The 10,438-nt window shown below is 43.6% G+C and overlaps 1 protein-coding gene across 2 annotated transcripts; it reads left to right on the forward strand.

Annotated features, from left to right (window-relative positions):
* Window positions 1-667: 667 nt before the first annotated feature.
* MSANTD4 (Myb/SANT DNA binding domain containing 4 with coiled-coils) lies at window positions 668-6,980 on the forward strand. 2 transcript variants are annotated; one of them, XM_069014682.1, is made up of 3 exons: window positions 668-694; window positions 3,369-3,997; window positions 5,712-6,980. In XM_069014682.1, the coding sequence occupies exons 2-3, from the start codon at window positions 3,536-3,538 to the stop codon at window positions 6,285-6,287; spliced, it is 1,038 nt and encodes a 345-aa protein (XP_068870783.1). In that variant the 5' UTR covers window positions 668-694; window positions 3,369-3,535; the 3' UTR covers window positions 6,288-6,980. The 2 variants fall into 2 exon arrangements, with proteins under 2 accessions (XP_068870783.1, XP_068870775.1); XM_069014674.1 differs by lacking the exon at window positions 668-694 and having other exon boundaries at window positions 715-3,997.
* Window positions 6,981-10,438: the final 3,458 nt, after the last annotated feature.

The following is a 10,438-nucleotide window of genomic DNA, read 5'->3' on the forward strand; positions in this document are numbered from 1 at the left end:
AGGAAAGGGTTTTGTGTGTGTATTCCCCCACATCAACAGCGTGGTGCCTCACACACTCAGCATTTCCCGAAAAATGCCTTCATTTCTTAATTACAGTGTCTGATAAACGTCATTTCTCCATTTTAATGACAAACCGCGCCCGTTCAGGAGGAACAGCCGGTTGCCGCGCGCTCGCTCTGGGCAGCAGCATCATAAACCTGCCGGCCGCACCGGTGCCTTCCGCACGGTTATCCCGCACGGTTATCCCGCACGCTCCAGCTGACCCAGCTTCTCCCGCCCTTGCAGGCCGCCGCCAAGAGGCGCCGGGCCCCTCCCTGTGCCGCGCCCTTCGGCGGAGCAGCAGCACCGCACCGAACCAAATCCACCCCACCCCATCCCACCCACCCCGACCCCGCGGAGGGTCCCTCGATGAGGGGGGCGGGCCACGACGGCGCGCGGCCAGTCACCGGCAGGCCCGGGGGAGACAAGCGGCGGCTGCAGCCAATGGCGGTCCGGCATCTGCGCGCGGCGCGGCCCCGCCGGCGGAGGAGCGATGGGGCTCCCGCCCGCCTGGCGCGGCAGGGCGGGGCGGGGGAAGCGGCGGACACGGAGCACCAATAGGCGTGCGGAGAAGAATGATAGGCAGCCGGCTCGCCCAATGGGAGGGCGGTAGCCGTTAAAGGACCGGCGGCCCGGAGGGGAGCGCTGGGCGCAGGTGAGTCGCGCGCGCGGCCCCCGGGGACCGGGTGGGGCGGGCGGCGAGGCCGGCCCGGGGATGGGGCGGCCGCTCCCCCCGCGGCGTGTGGGCAGCCCCCGGTACCCTTGTGGGGGTAGAGTGGTGGGGCTCCGCCGCCCTCGGCCCTTGGGGGTGATGAGGCGGTTGCCCACCGTCTTTTCTCCCCACGGGCAAGGTCCCGTTCCTCCTTCTCCCGGGAGAGTCGCAGAGCCCCGCCGGCCGGAGAGGCCCTGGCTTGCGGTAGGGCCCATGGGCCCATCCGCTCCCCGGGACTCGGGGGCTGTGCTGGCCGGGGCAGCCGGCCGTGCCCTCGCCTCCCTTTGTTGCCGCCTTGCTTTCCTGCAGCGCTCCGGGTGGGACGGAGTTGGCCGCGGACCCGCGGCTGTGCCCGCCCTCACGCCTCCGAAGCGCGCTTCCCGCGCAGGGATGAGGTTTTCTTCTTCCCTTCGTGGCCGTGGCTGGTTCAGGGGAAGGGGAGCTTAGGCCTGAGAAGTCTGTGCCTTCAATAGTCTGAATCCCCAACTGCTTCCCATCTTCTGTGCTCTCTCCCTGCTTCGCTGAATGATCCTTTTAGGTGTTGGTTCCCTTCTGTGCCTGCTTTTTCGTTTGAGTAAACCGCGGGCTTCTTGCACGGCTGCGTTGGGTGATGTGTTGTGCAGCACCCAGATTCTCTTATGCTAAAGCCTTTGTAGAAAAGCGTAAGTTGCTCCAAGCCAGTGTAGCCATCTGTTAGGAATCACACGCAAAGTTTACTAGAAAGCCTTAGGCAAGGATACTCAGACTCTTGTGATACTCTTTTTAAAAAACTTAAGAGATAACAGGTCCTCGCAATTTGAATGTTTTTTAATTCAAGCATAAGCCCTGAAAGCTTATTTAAAAAAATCATCAAGACATCATCTTTTTTAAAAAGTCATGATTTTTGCCAAGGATTATTCGAGTTTGATGCTAGCAACAGTCCTCCAGTCCTGGTGAATGTATGGATCTTTTTGTTTGCTTCATTGCTTGTTTGGTGGATTAGTTAATTTTTCTTTTTTTGTTAGTCCAACACGTGGTCAGACAATAAGGTATGAACAAAGGAGACAGAAAAGACAGAGGCAGAATGAAGATGCTTCCGTCTTTAACTGTGCCTAAGATATTCAGTGTATGTATATTCTGTCTGTTTATGGAGTTTCCAGCTTTGTTTTACAATACTTGTTTCTTTTCAACCCGAACAGTTTGTGTTTCTTTGGTACAGTGATGAGAGCCTCCTTGATCACAGGTTGCTTTTGGCCTGACAGGCCCAGACTCAAAGCTCCATGTAGCCATCTTTTCTGGAAGACCCTTGAAGTCTTTATGATGTCATCAGAGTTGGGTTTTTTTTTTTAGCCAGCACTTCACATTTCTACCCAAACTGTTAAAGTATGCATTTTGCATTGCGGTTCACCCTCAGCTTCTTGTGCACCTCCTCACTGGCCGAGCATGAGAAACTGAAAAGTCCTGGGCTTAAAATAAGCACTGCTTAATCACAACCAACACTTTGGTGTGTTGCTGTTGCCAACATTATTGTCACACTAATCCAAAACACAGTTTTGTCCCAGCTACTAGGACATGCTTTAACGCTATCCCAGCTGCTGAGATTTGGGATGTTATTTTTTTTCTCCTGTGGCTATCTAGAATGTGTACAAATCCTAGCTTATTTACCTTCCCATCTCTTGGGTACCTTGAGTACGTAACAGCTCATTTTTCCTCATTAAAGAGTAATATCCTGGAGACCATCTGGCAGTGGCAAAGAACTGAATATCCCAAATCTCAGCTTTTATTAGATAGTAATGTTTTTTAGTTACTATATCAGAAAGGTACACAGAGCTATCTCTGTGAGTAAATATACTGTTAAGACAATTCACTAACCCCATTTATAAAAATTAGGAAGGAATTGTCCTTAACCAGGCAGTGTGCTTTCAAAAAGGAAAGAGTTAAAGAGGCAGGATGTCCTTACCAATTGGAAGTTAGTAGTCATGAGTTCTAAAATATATAGGTCTTGCTGATGTTTCACTGGGAAATCCAGGGGCTTGTATCAGATGTGTTCTAGAGAATGTCTCTAATGAATGACAATTGTTTGAACTAGTAGTTGTTTTATGGCACTCAACAGGATTGCTCCAGTTCTTTTATTTATGATTATGATAAGTTAGAAGAGCCTTGAAAATGTCCACCTTTCATATTAATTTACCTTTTTTTAATGGAAATGGTGTCTTATTTAAAACGTGTCTCAGAAATTTCAGTCCCCTAAACATTTCATGTTTTTGAGGTAATGAGCTCTTTTGGAAGTAATTTAGGATTCAAACTGAAATGTGTGTGTCAAATTTTAGTCTTAAGGAAGTCCCAACTGGCAAAACTCTGAAGAGCTGAAGGAAAATAACTGTACTTTTGTAATGGAAGTACAAAATCAACCTTATCAGTTCATGACATGGATAATTAATGGTTTTATAATTCATAGGAGATTAGAGGAACTATCTGTGACTACTTTATATTCAAAGTTTAACAAAATGGTTTTCCTTTATCAAATAAACAGTTCAAAATACACATTCCTTAAATGATGACTTAGGAGTCAAGTTGTTAAATAAAAATATATGGTGTATACCTTGGAGATTTATCTTGTTTGCTCTTTTTCTCTTAGGAAGCCTGACAAATAGAAAAATACTACAAAGTGAAGAGAAAATTTACTTCACAAGAACTGAGCTCTGCTTTCATTTGCTTTTAAATTTATTTATATTAGTAGCTGATTAGTGTCAGATCGTCTCAGTGATCTGCTGTGGTGAAATTATTAGGTTAAGCCTGGAAAAAATGAAACAGTTAAAAAGAAAAAGAAAAAGCAATTTTAGTGTTCAGGAAACTCAAACTCTCCTTAAGGAAATCAGAAAAAGGAGAGAAGTGCTCTTTTCGAAGCAACTTAATACAACAATTAATGAGATGAAACGGAAAGCTTGGGAGGAAATAGCAGAGTGTGTCAATGCTGTAGGTGAAGGAGAGCAAAGAACAGGGACAGAAGTGAAAAGGCGATACCTTGACTGGAGAGCACTCATGAAGAGAAAACGTCTGAATGCAAACATCAAAGTGGTAGGTGCTGGGTTTCACCTTCCTTCATCCAATTTAGATGACTCTCTCAATGAAGACATGGATGAGAAAATGGGATTTGCAATTGAATCTAGTTTTGAATGGCAGAATATCACTGACTTCAGAGAAGCCGGTGGATCTTTAACAGAAATCAAAGTAGAAGAGGAAGAGGAGGATCCGCAGAATTTCGAAGTGAGTGACTGACATGCATGAGCTACGTGCAATATGGCCTTTGCTTCATTTCAGCATAAGGCTTTTTACTGTGTTTCTTCATAGCATCTGTTTCTACTTTTTTCTGAATGTGTGAATTAAACTGTAGAAGTAAATATAATTCAGAGACATGGTATTCAAATCTAGCAACTTGCAGTTGTATGTAAGGTCTTGGATGTTGATTATTGACTTGATATCCCTAAACTTTGAGTATGTCTTTGCATATGTATTTTCCATTTGAATGTGCCACAGATACGAATTAGTTGAGCCAATGCAATGAAAATACACTGTTGAAGGAAGCTGGTCATTTTAATATTCAGGCTGCCTCGATGGATGAACGGAGAAGGGCTCATCTTTAACAAATGAAAGTATATGTTACCTGCAGGTACAGAGAGAAATAAAATACAGAAAGAACTATGATACTGTTTCCATTTCTTAAAATGAACCTACAGGAGATGAAAACATTGCTTGAATTAGTCAGTCAGCCATTCCTCTCTGTCAGAATTTTAGTGAGTTTGACAAGTGGTAGTGGATTCTGTAGACAGGTTGTTGATACTCCTAGTAGTACAGTGACTGTCCTGGGATAGGCAGCCAGCTGGAATGCAGTGAAATGTCGGAATACTTTTGCTGTTCCTCTTCATATACATAGTTCCCTTTTCAAAAAGGGGTACCCAAACAATTTTGCTTGGGGTATTTTTATTGCTTTGGGTTTTTGCGGGAGAGGTTTTTTGTTGGGTTTTTTTTTGAGTGGGAGGAGTGGGGAAGCAACTCCTGTCTTAACTCTGTTGGTACGTGTGCTGGGAAGAAATCTGTAAGCTGTTAAATGGTAGTGAGAACTACTGTCAGACAGTGCTGAGGAACAGTGTATGTCTTCTCTAATGCTAGAGGGCTGGCAGTGTTTCTCCTAGTCCAAAGGTTTTTCTGAGCACTCACCTTCCTCAGTTTGCCTTTCTCTTGCAGCATACATACTGGGAGACCATTTATCTCGTGTACTATGGATTTGTAGCACATAAGGGCTATGATTCTACACAAAATGTTACAGTCTGCTGAGAGCAGTGGTCCTAACCACCTCATCATCTGTGTCACAAATAGCTTTACAGCAAATGTGATAATACAAAATGGTTAAACAAGTCCTGCTTATTGATCCACTTAATAGAGTTGGAAGGGTTAGGAGCTTGTGAAAAATGTCAGTATTAAATGTTTTTTAGGAATGGAATACCCCAAGTTAGTGAAGGTTAGGTTAGCTTACATAACACATAGCCGATGGATCCATCTGCTCTGATAAATAATTAGTCACAACAAATGCCTAGTGGCTTACATAAATGTCACTCAGCTCTATGAAAGGTAAGAACAACATATGGTTTTCTAGATCCAATTTTCTATCAGTTGTTCTGAATGATCTGTAATAACAACTGTTCAGTATTTTCTGTATGTTCTTGCATGTTCACTGACAAGATTTTCTGTTTTTCATTACCAGATATTAACTTGCAGATAAAGCTTGTTTCTCTTCCTGTGTAATGATAGAAAAATCTTCTCACCTAGCATGGTTATTTCACAACATACAAGCTAAACACTTCTGAATAGTTCTAAAGATGAAAAAATGCAGTATGTTCTTTTCAGTCAAGTTGTGTGTAACAAATTTATTCTGACATAAAGACTGGAATGTAATTCTTGTCTGTCCCCTTCCTCTCTCCAGTTTCCTATTGAGGAGGAAGAAGAAATACTGTCATCAGTTCTGCCAGATTCGAAAAAGGAAAATGACCTACCAGACTTCCCCCACATTGAAGAGTTTGGAAATTTGAGCTCTGCTCAAGCTAGGCTAGCGTATGAAGATTCTCACTTGCTTATAAATCTGGAGAAGCAAAAGGTGGAGCTGGAGAAACAGCGGCTGGACATCGAAGCCGAAAGGCTGCAAGTGGAGAAGGAGCGCCTGCAGATTGAGAAGGAGCGGTTGCGGCACGTTGACTTGGAGCGTGAGAGGCTTCAGATTGAGAAGGAGCGACTTCAGATTGAGTGGGAGAAACTCAGGCTAGAGACTCTGCATGCTGAAAAACCTGCCCTGGAAAATGACCTCCCCCAAACAGAAAAACCCATCATGCAGCCTCTGGATCTAGAAACTGAAAAGTTAAAACTTGAAAAAGAACGTTTGCAGTTAGAGAAGGAGAGGCTGCAGTTCCTCAAGTTTGAGTCAGAGAAGCTGCAGATTGAGAAGGAACGCTTGCAAGTGGAGAAGGAGCGCCTTCGAATTCAGAGAGAGGGTCACTTGCAGTGAACGTCTCAGCTAAGGTGTCAACATTAGTGTTTTGATGTTTCTAAATTAGAAGTAGTTTGTTTCTTAATACTGAAACTGTCCTAGAGGCTTAACATTCTTCTGTTCAGAGTTGAATGTTGATGTTAAACTGAAAAAAAAATGGTGCTCAATATGTCAGTGTGCCTACATAAATGAGCTTATGTGTGAATTGCTTTTCAGTGTATCAGAACTTAAGTGTTATGTTCTCTTGTCTTCAGTATTGTGCTGTATTAGTTTGGTGTCCTCCTCATAGAGGCCTTGAGAAGTATCAAGGCTGAACCTTGTATTTTTTTTGTCACTGTACTAACAGTAAGGAAGGATCAAAATAAATCAGCATTTGTTGTGAGGACATGGTGCTGATGATAGCCTATATGATAAAGACGTATAATTTAGGCAGAACATGGGAATACAGAGTCATTATGAGATTGATTAATTACATTTTATTTCCCCCATTTTTTTCCTCCACCCCCACAATTGGGAAAAAGAGTTGAAGAGTTATCTAGAAGTTAAAGTACAAGTTAAATTCATTGCAGTTGTGTTTACTGTTGTTCCATGGCTTGAACTGAATGGGAGTGCAGAAAATAGGTTTGTTTTTTCTGTTTTTTTTTTTTTTTTTTGCATGACGTATTCATATTAGGTGAAGTTGCACGTCAGCCATACCTACTATAAGCTGGACTTGGTTTCACCAGGTTGTTAAAAATGCTGTATGGAGTAGAGCACCTGGGTTAGTGTAGCACAGGGATTTACTGATTGATCAGGCATGCTGTCTAATGAGTCTGTGATGATCCCCTGAAGGAAATTGCTAGACTTTCTTTGTTCCTTGAAAGGCAGTAGCTGGTGATGGGAGTCTCAGGAATGGAAACATGGAGACTGAGCACAGCCTAAGAAGAACTGAGCTTGAACACTTACACACTCATTGGTGGTTCTGCCTGGCCAGCACCAAGGCCATGTCTGCAGGGCAGCCAGAAGATGCTTCTGTGGCTCTCTATGTAATATATTTTAATTAGATGAACAGAAATGGTCAGTGGTGAAGGCTGTAAGTATTTTTCATAAGCAATGTATTCATATAACAAAAAAAACAACCAAGGAAGGAGGCTTTCTACTATTTCATGTATGTTTAAATCCCAACTGAGCCAGACTTCACTTTCTCATCTTTCTGCAAGTCACTATCTTGTTAACTCCATTGGTAATTTAGGACTGTGAGAATACTAAGTCTAAACGTAGGTTGAGTGACTTAGGTGAATTCTTGTGCAAGTAAATATATTTATACCACTACAGGTTTACTTTTATTCTGCAAAGATTATTTTTTTATTACTGAAACAAGTGTGCTTCTACAGTGGAAATAAATTTGACTACTACACTCCAAATGGCTCTTGAGGCTTTCTTCACAGAGAAACAAGACTACATCTGAAGAGAAACCTGTATACTGAACACTGCAGCACCCCAAAGTTGCTGAAGCCTGTATTCCTTGTGTAGTCAGTCAGAAAGGTGGGGCACTTCAGAGCCTGACTTAAATCAGCTGGGACTTATTTGAGAGAGGAGAAAGGAGGGAGACACCAGCCAGTTAGATAGAAATGCCCTGGGGAAAATTTCTAAGTTTTTTCTTCCTGAATGTGGTGGGCTGACCTCAATAGGATGCCAAGTGCTCACCAAAATTGCTGTATCACTCCTCAGCTGGACAGGGGAAAGAAAATATAACTAAAGGCTCATGGGTGAAGATTAGAGCAGGGAGAAATCACTCAGCAATTAGTCATGGGCAAAACTGGCTCCACTTGGGGAAATTAGTTTACTACCAATCAGTTAAGAGTAAAAGAGAGTGAAATAAAACCAAATCTTTAACCACCTCTCCCACAGCATTCCCTTCTTCCCAGCCTTAACTTCACTCCTGATTTTCTCTACCTCTCTCTGCAAGTGACACAGGAGGATGGAGAATGGGGACTGCCATCACTTCATCACACACTGTCTCTTCTCCTTCCTCAAGGGGAGGACTCCTTGCACTCTTCCCCTGCTCCTGCATGGGGCTTTTCCCACGGGAGACAGTCCTCCATGAATTTTTGTAATAAGAATCCTTCCCACAGACAGCAGTTCTTCCTGAAGTGCTCCAGTGTGGCTCCCGCAGGATGCATTCCTTCAGAACAGGCTGCTCCAACGTGGGTCCCCTGTGGGGTCTTAAGTCCTGCCAGAAAACCTGCTCCAGTGTGAGCGCCTCTCTCCACAGCTCCTGCCAGAGCCTGCTCCAGTGCAGGCTTCCCCTGGGGTCACAGCCTCCTTCAGGTGCTTCCACATGCTCCAGTGTGGGCTCCTGCACGGGCTGCAGGTGGATCTCTGCTCCCCCATGGGCTTGAGGGGTACAGCTGCCTTGCCATGATCTGCACCATGGGCTGCAGGGGAGCTTCAGCTCTGGCACCTGGAGCACCTCCTGCCCCTCCTTCTGCACTGACCTTGGTGTCTGGGGCTTTTTTTCTTGGATGTTGTCATTCTGCTCTGGCTGCATTTGCTTCTGTGCGTTTTTCCCTTGTTAAATACATTATCCCAGTGTCACTAGCAGCATCGCTGATGGACTTGGCCTTGGCCAGGGGCGGGTCCATCTTGGAGCTCCCAGGGATTGGTTGTGTCTGACATGAGGGGCATCTTCTGGCAGCTTCTCTCGGAAACCACTCCTGTAGCCCCTCCTGCTACCAAGACATTACCTCACAAATCCAATACGCCAAAATAAAGGGACAAATGATATGTATCAAGCAAATTGATATTAAAAGTAACTTACTGTGATTTGGAGAAAATAGTTACCTTTTCCTTTTAAAACATGGAAGAGGCAAAATTCATGGAATTAGTCAGGACTGTCTAGTGCACAGAACATTGACTGAGGTAGTGGGATAGCATGGATTTTATGATTGCTGTACCCTGAGGTGACCAAGTTTCTAGATAACTATTCTGACTGCCAAACAGGGTCAGAGTAGGAACAAGGGGCAACATAGCCAGCTCTGCAAGAGGTAGTGACCAGAAGGACCAAACCAGGACAGAGAAAAATTTCCTACAGTCTTATCTGGAAGATGTGTCTGGCCAGGAAGGAGCAGATGTGGACTCTGGCTCATGTTTCAACAGGTGGTTGAGCTGCTGCTTGATACCAGCGCCTCTGTCTCCATGTTTTACTCCATTTATCCGTTAGGATAATGATTTGTATTTTACATTGAACATCTTCGGAATTGTACCCCAAGAGCATTAAAGGTTTTAGGGAAAAATGAATAGATAAATCTGAACCATTTCTGAATTCTCAGTTGTTTCAGAAATTTGAACACTTCTTCAAATGTTAATAGAGCTGTATGTAAGCAATTATGTTTTCTAAAAACTATTCAGCCTCCTAGGGAAATGATGCATCTTTTGGTTATAGAAAACGTCTTGGAAAATACTGAATGATGAAATTAAGTATTGTGATAAATCACTGAAAATACAGTTTCAACATAAAATTTAGAGAAAATTACAGAGTTTAATACATCAATTTTATGGCTTGCTTTTTTCATAATGAAAATGCAGTCATTTTGTGGTAATTTGAATTTAAATGTCATATATTTAAATACTAATCTGCACTCTCTTAAGCTTTAATTGCTTGATTTACCAAGCTGGGATCCTGATAGTGAAGCCTAAGGGCAAGATTTTGACCTCTGTAAATGTCACCCATATTAGAACATACACACAAACTTGGTGTTCTACCACCATCAGTCGTAGTGTAAAGGTTGTAAATGTAGCCCGAAGAAACAACCCAGGATAAACAGCAGCCAGTCCCAACAGGACACAGCTGACAAAGCACAGTAGGATTCAAAGACAACTTTCTCTCCTTGAGTCAGTGATCTTGTGTTATTTCTAGGACATTTTGAGCAACTTTCATTGTGCATAAAGAGATGCTGCAAACAATGTGTACACAAGGTATAAAATATTAATTTATTAAGACAAACAAGAGATGGTTAGGATTTCCTAAGCATTTGTATCCTCATCACCTCAAGGTGTGTTTACTAGCCAGGGAATTGTCAGCCAGGAGAGGAAGACTTTCTAAAATCCCCCCTTGCAAGTGGGAGCAGAAGCCCATAGTTGATATTTCTTCACCTTTTCACAGAACTGTTCATGCAGTTGCCACAAAA

This window comes from Aphelocoma coerulescens, chromosome 1, assembly GCF_041296385.1.
Source record: "Aphelocoma coerulescens isolate FSJ_1873_10779 chromosome 1, UR_Acoe_1.0, whole genome shotgun sequence".
NCBI lineage: Eukaryota > Metazoa > Chordata > Aves > Passeriformes > Corvidae > Aphelocoma > Aphelocoma coerulescens.